The 20,867-nt window shown below is 36.2% G+C and overlaps 1 protein-coding gene across 6 annotated transcripts in view; it reads right to left on the bottom strand.

Annotated features, from left to right (window-relative positions):
- Positions 1 to 8,974: 8,974 nt before the first annotated feature.
- mtmr4 (myotubularin related protein 4) overlaps positions 8,975 to 20,867 on the bottom strand; it is a 99,287-nt gene continuing 87,394 nt past the window's right edge. For all 6 annotated transcript variants that reach the window (XM_079871840.1, XM_079871839.1, XM_079871838.1 and 3 more), the window contains 6 exons: positions 19,984 to 20,154; positions 18,088 to 18,242; positions 15,593 to 16,835; positions 14,081 to 14,191; positions 12,000 to 12,088; positions 8,975 to 10,875 (listed from right to left, as the gene is read on the bottom strand). In XM_079871840.1, coding sequence (XP_079727966.1) covers positions 10,698 to 10,875; positions 12,000 to 12,088; positions 14,081 to 14,191; positions 15,593 to 16,835; positions 18,088 to 18,242; positions 19,984 to 20,154 — 1,947 coding nt within the window. In that variant the 3' untranslated portion in view covers positions 8,975 to 10,697. The remainder of the gene's footprint in view (positions 10,876 to 11,999; positions 12,089 to 14,080; positions 14,192 to 15,592; positions 16,836 to 18,087; positions 18,243 to 19,983; positions 20,155 to 20,867) is intronic.

The raw sequence follows: 20,867 nt of genomic DNA on the forward strand, positions 1-20,867 counted from the left end.
TACAGAGGAAATCCAGCTGCACATCAGAGGAATCATTCTCAGATTCACGATTCACTGATCTAGAGGTTTCAACCTGAATAACTCTCTGAATAACTGACCATGATATATTACATAACTACCTTCGGTCAGCTCAGTCTTGGCTCGCTTTAAGGTAAACTGTCATTGCAGCACATGACAAAAACACGTCCTTTACGTCTCAGCTCATCTTATTCAAACTTTATATTTGTATTATTTCTTATTTTATTACTACTTAAAGTTTTCACTCATGCATGAATAACCTCAAAAATTGCACTTGTTATAATATTTCAAGTGAAATCCTTCAATAATGACTCCTTCACTAGCTATTTCTGTCCATTTTATCATTAAAAAAAAAAGAGTAAAGTTCTGCCAGGAAGTAGGAAGTGTTGAATTATTGTTATTGTTTTACTTTTATTGCCTTTTAATGTTAATGTGTACCATACTGTAGTCATACGTGCTGTAAACGTTATTTGTGATTTTCAGATGAAAATGCACTTCCCATTGTTTTATAGGTTAGTTGTTTTGTGCTGTTCATAAACTTTATAGCACGGATATGGGAGATTATTATATCTCGTGTAAAGTTCATCCGAGTAAACACCTGCTTTATCCTCAAGCATACCGTTATAAAGAGTTGACCAGTCGAGAGCAAAATAATCATTCATTTGGCTTTGGTGACATCTAATGGCCGGTGAAGACATGACAACACAATTCAGTCAAAATTACTCAAAACTGTTCAATAGCCTATTATATGCCATATTATAATAATACAGCAGTAGGCTACTAATAATAGTACAAGTACTTTAAATTGTGTTTATGTATTTATTGTTAAAAGTTTCTTTCTTCAGGCCATCTACCTCATAAACAATGTGCACAATAGCCTACAGAACACTATGTATACTTATATTTGTTTAGCACACCATAACGCTTATTTACATTCACTTAAATTTGTATACTGTACATGGGTCAATGATGTGACGGGTCATTTTTTTTGTCCAAAGGCCTTAATAATAATAATAAAAAAACAAATACATAACATCCAAAGTATGTAAGGTAGTACAACTTGATCTCTTTCACTGAATCCAAAAGGTTTTAATTATATTTTACTACATATAAAGGTATTTTAAAGATTTTGAAGTGTCAAAAGGTCATTCGGTAAAACCGATATAGTAAATATTTAAATGGAATAATATTGTTTTTAATAACTAAAGGAACTACAATAATACAAATATAAAGCAGATAAGGCTCTTTTTTCTCCTTTCCCTGTGCAATGTTTTACTTGAATATGTCGGAGTGTTTAGAGTAGTCCAATAAATGATTACATTTATGAGATCAGTGATAATTTGTTTTAATATTTCTTCTGTGGTACACACTATATACTATCTCAACATCAATGTCAAATCAGTTTTTAACTTTCAAATCAGTGGTTAAACCGAATGACTTTTTTGGTGACATTTTTTCCGTCTGGTAAAAAATGACAAAAAACAGTGTTAATTGATTGTACAAACCACAAAATCTTATTGTTAACACCTAGGTAAACTAAAAAAAGGGTTTCAAATATAGTTATATCTCCATTCTATTTTTTTTACACTTTTAAAAACCTTATTCGTCAATGACCCACATACAGTAGAGCACATTGTCTGTTTTGTATATTGTGTATTTTTATGTTTATTATCTGTTTATTTTCGCTGTCTGTGCATAATTCATCGTATGTGTAAGGCTTGGCAATAAAGCTCATTTTGATTCAGATTTATTGGCTATTTTCTATTAGGCCTACATCAAGTTTTGTGAGCACATCAGTGATCGTCCACTTTTTCTTGTTTCGAGATGTATTTTTTTCCATTCACTTTTCTCTCAGGGATTTTAACAATTCTTTAGTAAAGTGGTGCAGGTATGACGTAAATTTTGTAGTCCAAAACGAGTTAGCATTTTAGCACTTTCGTTTCTATTGTCCCGAAGTCCATGGGTTTTTGGTTAAATGGCTGAAATAAGGTCTGTGGTGGACACAAGCTCAGTATACTTCTCATAAGTATAACTTCTCGATGTAAAATACATCAGTAAATACCCCAGTCGTGATTTTTTTAAGCTGTTATATAATATGTGTCTTGAAAAAGTGTCTAAAATGGGACTACGGAGGCTGTCGATGACCAAAAAAACGTCATCACGCCGAACAGGTAAACTCAGTCCGCTTTTATAGCCTTGCTTTGCTTATAACTGTGCTCTTATAAACTCATACAAATGTCGGTAGCCTAGTGATATTGAAGACTTCGTGGGACTTCTGGATCACTGTTTAAGCTCGTTGTGCATTCTTCCATTCGGTGTTCACTAAAATTCATCAGTCTGTGGAGAAAATGGGTGTATATGAATACTAGCTTGCTTAATTTACGTTAGTTACGAGCATTTATGTGTTAGTTAGTGTTTCCCGAGGTAGGCTACTTTGTGTTGTACTTGAACAAAACAAATATGTCCCCACATTAAGTCCTTGAATTTGAGGGTATTGGATTGATTTTGAAGTTAACCAAGGTGTGGGAACCCTGTCTGTGTTAAAGGGTTGGTTCACCCAAAAAAAATCTATAATTTAATAGTGGGGCACAACGTAACGCGGGGCTAGTTGTAAATTACACCGTCATTTAGCAATTAGCATGTGAGTCAATCTCGTTCAGCAATCAATCAGCAGAAAGTGGATGCAAAGTACAGTTATAGGCCCTACTGTGCACATACGATTCTTTATATTCATATTTAACATACAGAACATAACTCAACGTTTAACAACATCCCAGATTTATGAATGTGTAAATGTCTGACCAAACAATTAAAATGTTAATTATGCAAGAAAACCTTGTGCTTTGGTCATCTGAACCACTTATTTAGACGTATTTTATTCATTTAATGAGTAGATTAGGCACACATCTTAATAAAGACAAATCAGTTTTTTGTTGTTGTAGCAAGTAGACTTAAGTCATAACACATAAGACACTCTTTTTATGTAATATGAAGAAATGGTCACTGAACGAATCTGTACGAATCATTTTGGTGAACGAACTGAAAATGAACGAATCTCTTGAAAGAATCAAAATCTCCGCCACTAACTTCCACACATGACGGAACTTTGTAGCGTAACGAAACTTAGTGTGTTTACTAGTTGCCATATCAACACTATATAGAGAAATAAATGTGCCAAAATTCTGAAATCTTTTGAAGATATCACTTAACATTTATTTAACCATAGCAAAAGTACAATTCTTACTTATGTTAATTTGTCATCTCTATTTTTTTGTGTTTATTTCAAATGAGACAAATCTGATATTATTTTAATATCCAATATGTTATTTAACAGTTGATATAGTTCTTAAAGCTTTGCTTACTGGCAGAAGACACTAGTCGGGTTTAAATCCCAGTTGTGCTGGTGGGGCATGTTGTCACACTGCTTTACAGTGAGCCCTTGTTAGAACTATTGCTATTCTATTCGATACATTTATGAATTCTATTGAGAAAAAGGTGAAGACTGAGAGTCAGTGTTCAGAAATGAATTATTATTATGTTTTGAACTATGTTGTATAGCAGTGTTTTCTGGTGTGTTCATTGTCAAACTCAAAAATTTGTTTATTTTTAATTATTAAAAAATGCCATTATTTTATTTGAAAAAGTTAATAATTGTATGTTATTGAGAAAATATTTTAGTTTGTGTTATTTTTTTATTTTATTAGATCAGATAGCATTTAGCTCTCATATGGTCATGTTACAATGTGCAACACCTATGGGGCATGTTGTCACAGTTCACTTCCATTCTTTCGGGGTATATCAAGGAAAAAGTATACACTGTATTAATAAAACAAAACCACATAATTGTACTAGACGTGTGAAATTAATGTGGGAAGAAAGTCAAAAAGCGTTCAGAACACAAATGAAGATACTTTTGATGAAATCTGAATGATTTTTGTCCCTCCATTGACACTTCACTTCAAAAAGTTCATAAAGAGATCGTAAAAAACCGAATCCATATGAATTGAGCAGTTTGGTCCAAACTTTCTGAAGAAGAGACTCGATCACTTTATATGTTGAACATTTCGAATTTAGGCTTTTATTCACAAATGAACATTGATCAGCGAACATAAACAGAAGCTCAACAACATACTTGCCTTAGTGCGTGAGAACAAACCTCAGTGGTTCTAACTGAGGCTCAAGCGTGCTGCGTAACATGAGAATGGCCGTTTCTCAATATGCGTTCTTGTCTGTACTTGTGTTCTTGTGGACTTGTGAAACGTCATCAGTCGCTGCCCAAGTACCGTCCACAAGTTTGCATTTTGGCAAGAACGGTTAAAAATCCCGGAAGTGTTCTTGACACGCCCATCAAACCGAGGATGCAACGGTTTTTGTGTGAACTTTGCTGCGTTCCAGTCCAAAATTGTCATGCCCTTCACTCGCTAACTTCCCTTCGTCTCGTTCACTCGGATGTACGTCATTGCGAGTGCCCACTACTGGCGGAAACTGCAATGGGCTGAACTGGAACGTCCTAAGCCCTTCATCGCTTGGAATCAGCTGTGGAGTTGATTTATTATTTAAAAAATTTTCCCTTTAAGAATTTGTTTAATGCAGCATCCAAATGTTTATAGGTGTGTTTGGGTTGTTTTAAATTAAAAAAATTATAATTAATATATCATAGATTTGTCTGTGTGGTGGTGATTAGACGATATATGTGGTGACGTCACAATCGTACTGCATTGTGGGACATATAGGTGCCTGAAGTGTACATTTGAAGCGGACTCGCTCCCTCGGTCAAAATCGAGGGAACGAGGGTCTGTCCATATAAACTTCCCTCGTCCACTTCACGAAGTGGAAGGCACTTCAAAATGGCGGCAGGGATTCCCCCGAGGGGAAGTGCATAGGGAAGTTTGCAAGTGCGTGTCTAAAAGTGGACTGGAACAGAGCACTTGACGGCAGAAATATCCCAGCACTCATTTCGGCATTCGAGGAACGAGAGGTCAATACAGCAAGTCGTTTTTCTACAAATTCGTACGCTATTTCATCACTAAATTCAATTCTGAGAACATTTGATGTGAGAAATCAACTGTGTACGTTAGATTTCAAATATTGGCATTTTTCGAAAATTTATGGCGAATCGAAAATGCACTCAAACGTTTTCGAAGTGAGAATCTCCAGCGTAGTAGCTTTATTGTTATGAATATATATTAGTGTACAGTTGTAGAGTAATCTCTTGAGCTGAGGGTAGGCTTAGGCGGTAAAGCCTGGCTGTTATCGTCAATAATTCTCGTTATGTTTGGGCACTGCAGACGGCGTCTGTGCGGGGGTATTATTGCGCAATACCAGCAAGAACACATCGTCTCAAACTGTCAGCGGCGTTCTGTGTGCTCGACACCTTGTGAGTTCATTCTTCCAAGAACAACTAGCAAGAGCGTTCTCCCCAAGAACACAAGTCCTTTCTTTGCATTCTTGGTTTTGAGAAACACCCAATGAACCTCATTATCCGCGTTTCCACTGTCGGACCAGGCCCGCTTTGGACCAAGGTATTTGGGGGGCCAGAAACTGTCCGTTGGCCCCGACGAGGCCCGATCAAGCCCTGGAAGTGACAGTGGAAACGCGACTGGCCCTGGCACGCACTAGCAGCCCGACAGTGGAAACGCGGCTATTGATTCCTCCTCCTGTATGGCCCTTTGATAATAAAAAAGGTCTTTGTTGCCCTTATAATGTTGATAAAATGCTACACACTAAGAATGACGTGTCTCTTAAGTTTACTAGTCCTTCTTTCTATCAAATAGAAGCGAAACCAGAGATGATCTTTGGTGAAACTACGTCGCTTGTACATTCACTGTCTAATACAGCGAATCCTCCTGCTGAATCACTGGTGCAACAATGCTAATGAATGAACAATAGCATCAAAGACACATGAGAACTGACAAACAATGAAACAATGGCATAAATTAGGGGAAACAATCAATAAAAATCACAAAAATAGCATCAAAGAAACATGAGAACTGACAAACAGTGGCATAAATGAGAGAAGAAAAAATGCCTCATTCCCTTATACCATTTTTAAAATGAATATAATACATAATATGAATTTAAAATAAAGATAGGGTAGGCAATGTTTTTCATTAACACTTTTTGTTATACTGGTTGAAACTAGCAATCAATTATAGAAGTGTTCTAAATTAAAATAAAAATGTACATATATCTTCTGTGGAAGTCTTACGACCAACAAATGTTCATCCAATCATTGCTCTCGGTCTGAATGCAATGATACGGTGTCCTACATCGCCTGTCACAAGTTAAACAGTTGAGTTTTACCGTTTTCGAATCCATTCAGCCGAGTTTCTGATATTTAGAAGAATATCAGTAACCAGACAGTTTCTGGTCTCATTGACTTCCATAGTAGGAAAAAAAATATACTATGGAAGTCAATGAGACCAGAAACTGTCTGGTTGTAAAATGAGCCTATTTCCAAAAAAGTGGAGTATCCCTTTAAGGTTGATCATGTTGCTGGTAAGATTAACTAGCGACTCACTGAGCTCTTTAAGCATTACTGCATCCATATCCTTATCCTTTGCTCTGGATGATTTAAGAGATGCTATTGTCTGATTCAGTGACAGCCTTGTTCCTCGGTATTAGCTAGACACATTTCTGTTTACTCAAGGGGAAAATTGTGACTACAGAATCAGTAAAATAATGATTAAGTGCTTCAGCCACTTCAGCTGAATTCTTAGTCAGCTTCCCATTCACTATCAATTCAAGTGACGTCTATCTTCTTCGTTTTTATTTCCTTTTAATTAATTCAAAAATAGTAAAGTGTCTTTACCACCTTGCTCTTTAACATAACACAATGTTATCTATCATGACTTAACTTTGATCTATTAGTAGTTTTTAAAGCAAGATCCAGTTCTTTCGTCATTTTTAAAATATCTGAATTAACCCTAATATTTGAATGGCTAAATTTGCAACTTAATAGTGTTCTCTAATTTTTTGGAGAATATTAGACTGTCTTTTCCTATTAATAAATCACCTAATTTAATCTGATGAACCGCACTTCTGAAATCATCTAGTTTGTTTTGGGATGCCATAAGAATCATATTTCCTAGCTAATGAATTAAATTTCTTACTAGATTACTTTTCTAGCCACTAAATCAAATTGTGTTCAGAGAGACCTGTTAACATATTAAAAGATTTTAAAGGGGTGATTGACTATGATTTGACTTGTCTAACTTAAGTTAGTGTGTAATGTTGCTGTTTGAGCATAAACAACATCTGCAAAGTTACAACGCTCAAAGTTCAAAGCAAAGGGAGATATTTGCTTTTAAAGAAATCTCTTTTTAAGGACTACAACAAACGGCTGGTAGAGACTACACCACATTCCTCCCGGGTTAGTGACATCACCAACCCTAGAATTTACATAAACCCCGCCCCCTGAACACGACTTATAGATTATCAAGACAGAATATGCTAATCAATGACTAGAAGATAACTACACATCAGCTTCATAAATTCATCAACTAACCATTCAGAAATGTCCTGTTGCTTCTACATGTTGTCACTTCTTCTTGAGTCTCTCTCACCTGACACCTAAAATGTCACAGTTTTAATAATTGTTTAAAATTTTCATAAAAACGACTATTAGAAGAGGGAGGATGATAAATTAAAATGAATACAAAGGACATTTGTGGTGACAGAATAAGATTCAGACCAATACATTCCAAATCCATAAATCTGACCAAGCGATTTACCAGTTTTCACATTAATAATAACTCCAGGTCTAATAAAAAGTTATAATAAAACCAGGTCTCTAATGCTGCTGATGCGGTTTACATGAAGCCTTGTCTCAGATAACCAAAGAAAATCTCAATTAAAGTCCAGTAAAGGATGATGAATGAAGGATGATCACCTTTTGATATTATACTTTGTATGTTCAAATGACCACCTAAGAGACCCTTTGGCTTAACTTTAGGATCCCACAAAGTTCTTGATTGATTTACGCCCCATTTCCTAATTTTTAAGATAGCTTGATTTATAATGTCCTTTTTACGTTTTGCATAGACTTTAAGCACACGAGTAGTATAAACCAAAGTTCGCAGAACTGGAAATGATCCGTTTGGGAGATAATAAAGCATGCATCCACTAGACATTGGATTTAATGCAGTACGTCATCTCAAAATCCGTCAATGGTTCATGTATTTAATGTTAACAAATGAAACCTTATTGTAAAGCGTTACCTTTTTTAATCAAGTTTTGTATCCTTTATTATTTATAAATGCAGTGAACAAACCAATTAATAAACGCTGTAAAAGTTCAGAAGCTGTACAGGTCTTGATGACAGGATTTTCTTTGTTTTAAATGTAAATGTTAAAAATAATAAATGGCTGCATTTAAAAGAAAAAATGCTAATAGCTTATTTTAGTATTCAAGCTCCATACACAGCATGATTTTGAACAAATTCATAATGGAAAGAGGATGAATATCCATACCTCACCACTGGCAAAATGAGATTAATAAAACTTGGCTGCCTATACAGTAGAAAGGCGAAAAACGTTTTTGATATCAGTCCTTCCTGACTACAGAAAACAGGAAAAAAGGACTAGTTTCTTCCCTTTTGGCAAATAGATAGGAAAACTTCAACACCCATAATGCACTGGGCATGTTGCCATCCAAGGCCACGCCCACCAGTCTGCTATCAAATACCGCCTTGCTTTAGGAGGAAATACTTAATAAACTTTTAGTCATAATGCTGTTGACTTCCTGGTCATAATGACATGACAACAATCACAATGTCATAATTATATATATCATATGGCATAATTTAGTCATAATGATGTATTGTTCCTGGATGCAAGAATAAACTACGTTCTCCGAGACGCTCATGGGCCGAGAAATTCACAAGTAAATAATTTTGCATTTGCATTGTAATAAAAAGCGGTTCTTTAAAGTTACACTTTAACACTGGACACAGATGGCTGATAAAGACGTATCTTTTTATTTAACCCATGGGATTGAACTTGTACAATGCATATCTTTACAACAATTATTCACTAAGTGACAGATTTTAGCCACTATTACAGACCAAATAACTATACATCACATTTCTGGGTTCCTTTTTAATGTTTTAACTCAAAATGTGTCCTTCATTAAACACAATGAAAATGAAAAATTAAACCATCAGACAAAAAAAAAAAAAAAAAGCAAAGCAGTGTTTTATCCTGTTTTATCCCAACATCGATTCTCAACCAATCATTTTCTCGCTGTTAAGCATCTAGCTATTGTACCACTGAACATGTTAAAGTTACACGGTGAATCCATAAGAAAAAACAAAACAAAAACACATGGCACTGTTGAGAGGTTCACCATTAAAAACACACAATGAATGAAGGGAACCGGGCCTGAAGACGCGGACGACGTGAAAGAAAGGGCGGGAAAATAAAGCATAGCACTTATTTTGAATATGCATTTCTATTGTGTGACGTTCACAAGACACATTTTGAGAACAGGAGCGAACAAAGACGTGAAACCCTCGAATGCAAAAGTCCTTTTTCAGTTTCCAATGATCCACCCGTTCCAACTTGTGAGATTAAATCAAGATGTTGTAAAATTACTGTCATTGGTTTATTCAGATGAAGTTGTAGAAAAGAAACTAGTACACTAGTATTCTGGCTAAAGATTCTGAAATAGAGCAGTGCAACATGGCTATAGTTTTACCGTAACGTACAACAACAACAACATACACATTAACGGTGCATAAATGTTCAGCTTGTTCTGTTTTTCTTTCTTTCTTTCTGCTACAGACGCTCAACCAGCCAGATGAACATGATGGAAGTCTATATATTACTGACATGTTGGGAACTTGAGTTTGGCATTTAAAAGTTAGTTGTGTGTGTGTGTGTGTTTGTTTCACATAAAATGAGAGTGAAAAGAACATTTCACAGTTCAGCTAAAGCGCCGTTTTGAAGGGAGTGGCTGAAAATAAAAGAAAAAGCTCAAGAAAAATACATCCGTTCTGTGCACTGCCCCATTAACACCACAAAACTGCAATCAAAGCAATGCAAACCGGCAGCTTGTTCAGTAACGGCAGCCCAGAAACCTCTCCAAAACAATACAAATGAAACCAAATTATACATTCAAGCTTCATATCAGCAGACAACAGCAAGTAAACAACTGCAGATTTCTCCATTTTGGTCTCGAATCCCCTCCATAGTGCACAAAATAATAAGGATACAAAAGTAGAATTATTTCATTTTTAAATAGTGTAGCAGCTTGATTTTCATCTTAAATAGTGAGCCTCTTGATGGACACGTATGGGGCTTTGAGGGGAGGAGGTGATTGTCCTACGTGTGTGTGTGTGTGTGTGTTTCATTGGTGATGTGTAAGGGGCCGTGTGTGTGTGACAAGATGATTTTTGAGATGAAGAAACGCCTCTCTGTGCATCTGAACCCCAGATGGGTTCGGTTTATGTCCTCAACCAGAGAAGCTTTCAATCAGTTCACTTTCAAAACGCCCCTCCATCACAAACCGCGCTCGTTTTTTTTCAGGACTTCATCCATCCTCTTCCTCAAGTCGATCAGTCTCAGCGGATCTGGACTCAAAATCGCCCTCCTCGTGCGTCTGGGGGGGAGGAGGCCGAGAGCAGCTCTTCCTCTAAATGACGGGCATCTGTCTGCACACGCGCGCTGTGATTGGCCGTCTCAGCTGGACGCAGTGGCGATGGGTTTCTTGAGCTGTTGTGAGCGTAGTTCTCGCGTGCGGGACTCCAGCAGGAGGTCGTAGCAGGTGTTGCACACCAGAACCGGGTCGTAAAGCTGCTGGTCTGGGATGGGCAGCTTCAGGTGGCAGCAGTCTTTACAAAACACGTTACCACAGTTCCTGCCAGAATACCACACAATCAATCAATCAAGCAATCAAGCAATTAATCATATGTGCCATACATGCAAGTAGAGCTGTTCTTGTTAACTAACATGTTTCCAGTAATTAAAGCAAAAACAAAATATCAATATTAGATGAAAAACTTAAACTTCTTTCAGTTAGTAACCAAGTAGCAACATTTCTAATTGTAATTTTTTAAGTTGATGAACTAAAACTGAAACAAAAATGAAAAGCTAAAATGGAAATATTTAACAAAACTACTAAAAAAAGCAAGCAACAAAACTGCAAAACCTTAACGAAAGCTAAAAAAGCTCATTCAAAATAGTAATAATACTATAAATTATACTAAAACTAACACTGGCTATAAAACTAAACTAATATTCTATAAATTAACCAAGCGATTACATATAAATCCTAAATTCAAATACAGTAAACCAACAAACTAATCAATGACATGCACTATAAATAGTGTTGTTCTTGTTAACTTAAACTATTCAAAAACGTATTCGGAAAATTGAAAAAGCTAAAATAAATTATAAATATTACATGATAAACTTGCACTTTCAACTAAGTTGAAGTACTAAAATGACTAAAAATAAACTAAATAGAAATATTTATTTAAATATTTAGATATAAAAAAAAACTATAAAAATGTTCAAAGCAAGTAACACAATTACTAAAAGCTAAACAAATTAAAGTATATAATAAATAAGAGCTAATCTGAAATATTAGTAATACTTCAACAGTATATCAATAATACTAATAATAAAATTAACCAACCAATCACATATTAATCTATAAATTCTATATTTTATCAAATACGATGCTATTAATCCAATCAAATATTCTATCAAAGTTTAAAATCAAATCTGACAAATGTATAATAAAAAACAACAACGTACAAGCATCAAAAACAGGACTCTTTAATCTTATAAGCACTGATTAAATGAGTTATTTTAATTATATGTGATAAATCAATTGTTGTGAAATTCAGTACATTTACTAAATACAATCAGCAAGTCATGTTCAGCTGTTCAATCATTTCTGCTCTCTACACATGATGCACAGGCGGTCAGTGCAGTCCAGTGTGTGTGGTGTGTGAGGGGTCTGAGGACGAGACCCACCTGCAGTGATGCCGACGCTTGGCCATCCAGAACTCGCAGTCGCAGTTGAAACAGTGAGAAGCCATGTGATCCGGGACCCATCTGGTGACCTGAGACACGGGAACCAGGATATTAGTGTCACTGAGAACAACTGAGGGGAATTACGCCTGTTTCACACACACTCCGTTTGCAGTGTGTGTGTGGAGCACTGAGAACAACTGAGGGGCATTACGCCTGTTTCACACACACTCCGTTTGCAGTGTGTGTGTGGAGCACTGAGAACAACTGAGGGGCATTACGCCTGTTTCACACACACTCCGTTTGCAGTGTGTGTGTGGTGCACTGAGAACAACTGAGGGGCATTACGCCTGTTTCACACACACTCCGTTTGTAGTGTGTGTGTGGTGCACTGAGAACAACTGAGGGGCATTACGCCTGTTTCACACACACTCCGTTTGCAGTGTGTGTGTGGAGCACTGAGAACAACTGAGGGGCATTACGCCTGTTTCACACACACTCCGTTTGCAGTGTGTGTGTGGAGCACTGAGAACAACTGAGGGGCATTACGCCTGTTTCACACACACTCCGTTTGTAGTGCGCAACTGATCCGCTGTATACCACAAACACAACATTTACTCACTATTTTTATTTCAAATCCAAAAGTTGTTACTAAAGTTTGCAATTGCAATTCTCTTTTTGTACACAGTACAGTTATACAGTCTTTCATAGACTTATTCACGTTTAAACACTAAATTTAAACAAATATTATTCAATGCATTACTTTTATTTATTTATATATATAAATACACACACATGCATATATATTTAAGAAAAATGTGTTATTTATATATAAAATATTTATATATAATATAAATTATATATAATATAAATATATATACACAGTATATACATGCAAATATTTCTTAAATATATACATGCATGTGTGTGTATTTATATATAGAAAATAATTATACTCCATACACACACATATATTATGTAAACACAAACTTTTATTTTGGATGCGATTAATCGCGATTAATCGTTTGACAGCCCTAATATATATATATATATATATATATATATATATATATATATATATATATATATATATATATATATATATATATATATATATACATTTGCTTGAGCAAGTGGCAAAAACATTTAAACGTACCTTTCTTATGTTAAAATCACAAATAGTCAATTAAAACTTACAATTGACAAAAACAGCTGACTCTCATGCTTTGTTTCTTCACTTCAATGGCGAGTGTCATCAATTGTGCAGCGTTCTTGTTCTGTGTAGTTCTCGGACCACCAGCCGGTCACGTGATTATCACTTCATGCGGAGATGCCTTGCCCACACAAAATAACAAACCGTGCATTTCACAATAATAAATATTTAAACTTTGACCGCATCAGTTATTTTTGCTACTCATGGCAAGTGTTTGGCCTTTCTGTGCTTTACCCCAGGCTTAAAGTAAAAATATGACTGTGAAAAATAGCAGTGTAATTTAATTAAACGCATTTATGGTGAGATAACGACATTTTAATGTCAAACTGTGTTTATTTTGACCACGGACCATGTGCCGTCACTTTAAAGGGATAGTTCACCCAAAAATTAAAACTAGCCCATGATTTACTCACACTGAAGTCATCCTAGGTGTACATGACTTTCTTCTTTCAGACGAATACAATCAGAGTTATATTAAAAAATGTCCTGGTGGAATCTAGCTATTTTAGCCTATAAAGTTTTAAATATGGATATTTCTTCTTACACCAACCGTTTGGGACACTTTTATGATGGATAGATGCACTCGAATGGTCACAAAAAAATGATGCCCATTCACTCCCATTATAAAGTGAGTAAATCATGGGCTAATTTTCATTTTTGGGTGAACTATCCCTTTAGTTTAGCGCATGCAGCACAGCAGAAATAACAGTCTCTGCACTGCTGTATACACACCGATCCAGGAACGCATTGACGGACCGTATCTGCGCGCAGTGTGAATGCTGTAACCGGTTAACACGGGTGCGGAAACGAATACGCACTGCAAACGGAGTATGTGTGAAACAGGCGTTAGGAAAGAGTGTGGATCCCTCACCTCGGTGTCCTTCCTCTCGACGCGGTCCCAGCTGCCCTCACTGAAGCGATCCTCGCTGTGATTGGACAGAGAGTCTTCCTCATCACTGCCGTCTGACTCCCGCAGGCACGTCTGGAGGGGCGAGACACAGAAGACACTCAATGCAGACCCCGTTATTCACCTGGTATTGAGATGCATGTGAGCATCGCATTTGCAGTGAAAACACGAATGCATCCTAAAGTAGCAGCTACACACCTGTCAATCAAACACTGCACTGTAATATTTCACAATATTTTACTGTATTTATTAAATAAATGCAGCCTTGGTGATCAGAAGAGAGTTTTCAAAAACATGACAAATACATTAAACCTGCAGTTACAAATGCATAAATGTTTGGGTTGCACCGATATGAAAAATTCCGATAACTCTTTATATTTGAAAGCCACTAACTGATATATTAGCCGATAAATCTAAATCACTTCAAAAAAGGAAAACACAGTTAAGTGCAACAAGTCTGTCAAATAGGCTGTATAAAATTATATAGGACATCACTATAATTGTGTGCTTGGGGCATGACTTTTAATGGTGAGACTTTTGTTTTTGTAATCAGACTCTCAAAAAATATTAAACAATTTGGATTTATTGCCAATAAATCCCCAAAAATTCTTTACATATAAAACTAAAACTACCAGTAGGTGGCGGCAAGTCACTGTTAATCGTCGATTCATTAAATCATTCATTCAACAGATTCATTTAAATGGTCTGATTCATTCAGTGATGAAACACTGCTCAGAGATGCACAACAGTTCTGCTGTGGCTTTGTTTGAAGCTATTTTTGTTGGCAAAACAGAGCAAAAACAGGCGATATTGTGTCCACAATCCGCTCTGTGATATTCAAGTGGTCGACCTAGGAGTTCAGAGAGCTGTTTAGTTTTTTTTTTTTTTTTTAATAAAATTTGTATTATTTTTTACTCAAACACATTTAATTAAATCATATAAAAATTAGTAGGCTGTTTCTGTTTTTACATTCCCAAATTTAAGACCTCTTAAAATTATATTTAAGATTTCTGTTATACCATTTAAGATATTTAAGACTTTAAAGGGGTGGTTGATTATGATTTCACTTTTCTAACTTTAGTTAGTGTGTAATGTTGCTGTTTGAGCATAAACATCTGCAAAGTTACAATGCTCAATGCAAGCTCCACTCTTGAAGCTCCGCCTCCTGTGCCGGGAGCAGCAGCTCATTTGCATTTAAAGCTGTTTTGCTCACCCTCAAAAAGTGACAATTTTAACATGCTATATAAAAATATCTGTGGGGTATTTTGAGCTAAAACTTCACACACACACTCTGGGGACATCAGAGACTTATTTTACATCTTGTGAAAAGGACATTATACCACCCCTTTAATACCCTTATATTTGATAAAACTGAAGAGTTTTACCCACATGATAAATTCACTTTCATTGAAATCAGTTTGCATGTCCATACACCGGTCTGATAGGAAACGTGCATATGTGGGAACATAGACTTACGATATCATCCTCATAGTCGACGTCCGGTTCGGAGGGCGGCGTGCAGAACTGTTTGCTCTCTAGTTTGAGCTGGAGCTGTCGAACCTGCCGCCTCAACACCTCCACCTCCTGTTTGTAATTGGATTCGATCTGTCGCAGCCGCTGCTGCACCGCGTCCACCGCCACCGGCAAACCGTCATCGTCCAGGTACGCGGGCGTCTGAGATGGAGCCAGAGATCCGCCTGAGGAGGGTGAAGAATGGGAGGGTAGAAGCTGCCGGAAGGACGGTCCCATTGCTAACGAAGAGGCGGCTGAGGAACAAAGCGCAGCGTAGCTTGAGTTCTTCACGGCGGAAAACCAACCCGACTGGATTGGACTTCCAGGAGTGCGCAAAGGGTCCCGACGACAACACGGCCCACCGTTTGCACTTACGCCATGGGTGCGAAGAAGCTTGTTTGCCAATCGACGGCCATGATAGCTCCCGTGTTGAATGGCACCACCGCAGGCCGACTGGACAAGGCCCTGGACGCTGTCCCATTGGGAGCCAAGTAGGGAAAGATCAGTCAACTGGCTTTGGGAAATAAGACGCCGCGCTGCTTTGGCGTAGTCGGCAGGGGGTGGCCGTTCTCTCACAGAAACAAGTTCTCCATTTCTTAACGCCTCAGTCTTTTTTGCTTCAACAGGGATGTGCGATTCAATCCTAGCTGGAGCGATGGCGCTTTGCTCCGTTAGCGTCTCCACGGACGCCTCCATTGGAGAAAAGTGTTCAAGCTCGGAGTTCAAAGAGCTGCTAGTGTTTTCTACGTGTGCAAAGCCATTACAAAGAGAAGGTGAATTTGAGGGTGTGGAAGTGATTTCTGCAGTCCTGACTTCCTCTTCCTGCGGTAAAGGTGGGAGGGGACTGATTGGGATTGGAGGCGGGGCTTGATTTAAAACAGGAAGAGGCGGGGCCTGATCTAATGCTAAGGGGTGGGGCAAAGACGGCAGTGGCTGGGTTGTCAAACAAGGCTCCACCCTTACATCATCCTCATGTTGCTCGCAAGAGATCGAAGAACCTAATTCCTCACACGTCTCCAACTCCTGCTCATCGCTGACCAATCCAGTGATCGACGTGTCCTGGATCGCCAACAGCTGATTGGACTCCAGCGCTGGCCGTCCCTCCTGGCAGTGCTTGTTCAGGTTAGGGTCACTTGAGGTGCGAGTGAGCGTCACGCCGTTCTCACAAGCAGACACCAAGTTGTCCATCGACCGTGTTTTGGGGAGCCTGAGTGAATGGAAAAACACACAATGTCAATGTGCTTCAGTTTTCCACAAGAGGGCAGAATCTGAACACACAACTCAAAGCATCTCAGTATAGCGACTCATTGATAACTGTTTATAAATAAGGTTTATATTTCATAATATACAATAAACAAACAAGTTTTAGATTAACAACAATTATTTTAAAAGGAAAATAGGTGTTATTTTTAAGACTTAAAAATACTGACACTTGAAAATATTTTGCAAAAAAAAAAGGCAAGTAAAGCAAACTAAATGTATTATAAAAATAAAACAAAAATATTTGATAAAAAATATTTAATGCTTCATAAAATACTTTTTGTTTAACAAAAATACTGTCTCTTAGTGACATTTTCAATGTTTTTTTTAGCAAAATATTTATAAGGCAAGTAAAGCAAGCTTAATATTTTATACAAATTATATAATGCTTCATTAAAAATTATTTGTTTTTTGTTCAAACATACAGACACTTAAATATTTTGTTAAAACAAAACAGAAAAATGTGTCAGGGCAAGTAAAGCAAACATTGCTTTATAAAAAATAAAATATTAAATGTATAAAAAATTAATACATTAATATTTTTATAAATATAAGCTTAATAACAATATATATTACAAAATATACATTAATAATATATAATAATAAAGCTTTATAACATTGCTTTTTGTTTAATAAAAATAATAGCTCATAAATATTTTGTCACAAGGGCAAGTAAAGCAAACTAAATATTTTATAAAAATAAACAATATTTAATGATTTATAAAAAAATACTTTTGTTTAAGGTTTTTGTTTAACAAAAATACTGACACTTAAAATGATTTTGTAAAAAAAAAATTCAAAATGTTACCAAGGAAAGTAAAGCAAACAATATTTTATTAAAAAAGTTTTTTGTTTATACTTTAATATAAATAATAATAAAGCTTTATAACAATACTTTGCCTTTTGTTTAATAAAAAAAGTAAAACAAACTTAATGCTTTGTAAAAAATACAACATTTAATGCTTTTTAAAAATGATTTAATGCCTTATCAAAATAAAATACTGACACTTGACAGCCCTGCAATCTGTAATTTACTGGCAGAAAGTCTGCTGAAACCTGAAACCTTTGCATCACAATGTTACTTTCGGGAGAGTTGTTTGGTACTTGGCGAAATACAGATTTCTCGAAGCAATATGCAGACAAGTGTAATTGTGAAGCAGTGTAATCTGCAGTTAACTGAGCTGCATGCGAGCGGTCACCTGTCGAGCGAGCGCGAGGTGAACTCCTCTCCTTGTGCCGACGGGCTCAGGTAGATCTCCATGGCGTCTTCGGCTGCGGTGCACGGCGATGACGTCGGCAGATAAACGGCCGTCCACAACTGAAGAGCCCGCGTGTGACATACGGGCTGCAAAACCTGCAACAGAGGAAATCACAGACGTCACACACACCAACGTCTTCACGGTGACTGTGGCGTTAAATCCAAGACATTTATTGGGCATTACAAAAATAAATTGGAAATTTGTATGTCTTTTACAGTTCTCTTAAAATATCTGCAGAATTTCCAGGTTTGGAAAAGGCACAGAAATTAATCAAATCGTACAAAGTTATAGAAATTTCTATAGTAAATATAAATTGTTTAGCTCTAAAATACTTTAAAATATACAGTCAAACCAAAAATTATTCAGACACCAGATATATTTTTATATATTTTTTTACTAGTGGGTGCAGAACACTATAGTTCATTTATGTAAGTGAGGATTACAAAATAAAGTAAACTGTGACATATTATACCCAAAAGGTCTTCATACAGTGACTACCAGTAACATTTATAAAAATTTGGGACCAAAAATGATTCGGACACTTTGAGCTGATCATGTTTTGCTGAAGTGTTTTTTCTTTAATTGCTAATGCTCTTTTTACACACAGACTGAACAAAATGAAGCATTGCTTGGTGATTGGTTGAGCTAAACTGGTATTATCTAATTGTGTAGTTAAATTTAACAGCTGACAGATATTCAACATAATTCATGTGTGAGACGGTCTAACAGAAGGATGGACAAAACCAGTCAAATATCAACTGAGTTCTGCTCATATTTTATTACCATTTTCTAAACTATAGTGAATAAACTGTGAAAATGTGAGAAATGTTGAAGGTGTCTGAATAAATTTTGGTTTGACTGTATATATTTAAAAATATATATTAAAAATATGTTATATATATTTGCTAAAGCTAAAATAGCCTTTTGAGAGTCTAGTTGTAAGCTTATAATTATAATCGTTAACTAAAAATATTAAAAACATTTCTGTTATTAGAAAAAAAGCTGCCTGACTGAAATACGTTTAAGTTGAAGCATTACAATTATTAACTGGAAATAAATAAAAAGTAAAATTGACAATCTAATCAACCTAAATAGCAATATTTAAAAACAACAAAAACTAAATTAAATGACAAAAGCACAATGAAATGAGTAAAATTTAATCTAAAATTTACATTAAAACTAAAAATATAAAAATAAAAGCCAATTCAAAATATTTTAAATTAAACTAAAATAACACTGCTTTACACTTTTCTGCAGAGCTGCTTTATTGCTGATTTGTTACTAGTATCTCATTTCACAGATAGTGTTGTTTCTATATAAAAATGTCGATACAATGTAAATTATTTGCTCTGGCTCTTGTTTTAAATTAAGTGACAGTGATGAGCGCTGCGTTTTACCCAAAGTTGAACATTCTTCAACTCTCGGCGACCGGTAAAAAAACGCCAAATGCTCCAGGCATTTTAAAAACGTGGCGTTCCCATTAAAAACAATTGGAAAAATACACAAGCCAAAGATGCTGAAATGCAAAAATGCTAAAAAGCAAAAATGCTTTGGTGGACACAGGGCCTAAGTATCATAATTAACAAATTTTGCAACATTGACTGCTTACAGCTGATTATAGCTGACCTCGTTTCATAATTGATGAACTTACACAGTTATTGAACTGAACTGAATCAACACTGAACTGAATAATGACACTATTGTCTTTTTAGAGCTGCTTTATTTGATGACGTTTGCATCATTGATTCTGTTATTTTCCTGTTTATTACTGAAACAATCCTATGTACAAATGAAGGTGACATGACTTTATGTGTGTGTGTGTGTAGGTGTGCTGACCATATCATGGCAGGGGATATAGAGGAAGTTCTGGAAGTTCTTGTTTCCAGTGCGAAGGAGAGACCAGACGGAGCATGTGCGTTTGTAGACGTTACGAGCCTCTCGCTCTTTTGCATTATTGCACAGGAATGTGCCGTACAGACAGGAGTACGTGTGCTGAACCAGCTTCACCTACAACAACAACAGAGTTAATCAGAACAACATCTGGATGTGACCTACAGATAAACTGATCATTTATCCTTCCTGCATGATCCAGCCAATCAGGCTTCAGAATCTACAGACTGCTTCATTGATTATGATGGGAACCATGTAGTCTGGCTGCACTGAATCACGCTGTTTATTTTCTAGAAACTCCCTAAGCTTGTAATGTTGTTTATATGTCTATGTGGTGTTTTTAATATGCTTTAAGACAAAGCATGTGTAAATTCATAAGTCGACACCATTGCTGAGTATTTCCTCCTTAAAACTGCAGTGAATCAAAGACAGTCTCAAAAACACGCTTTGAAATCGCTGGTGTTTCTGACGTCACAAACTACCTTGTAACCAATCAGATCAACGTGTGATCGTCAACCAGAGGATCTCTGAGTGAGTGAGTGGAGGCGGGGCTCATTTGCATATTCATAGAACCACGCATACTAAATGAGGCAAGGGTGTCAAGTTACATTCAAGATATTTTAAGACATGAAGAAATTTTTTTCAAGGAAAAAACATTTAAATATGTAATTTTGGTGATCAAAGATGAGTTTTAAGGGATAAGCCTCAAATTCTGAGGCTTATTTTCTTAATTAAAACAACGTTTTGGTCTTTCTTAAGGTATGGTTTGCCATTTAAAAGAGGCAACTGATGTGTTGATTGGCTAATTACTTATGCTATTTTTCAGTTGT

Source organism: Squalius cephalus (genome assembly GCF_949319135.1).
Source record: "Squalius cephalus genome assembly, chromosome: 5".
Classification (NCBI taxonomy): domain Eukaryota; kingdom Metazoa; phylum Chordata; class Actinopteri; order Cypriniformes; family Leuciscidae; genus Squalius; species Squalius cephalus.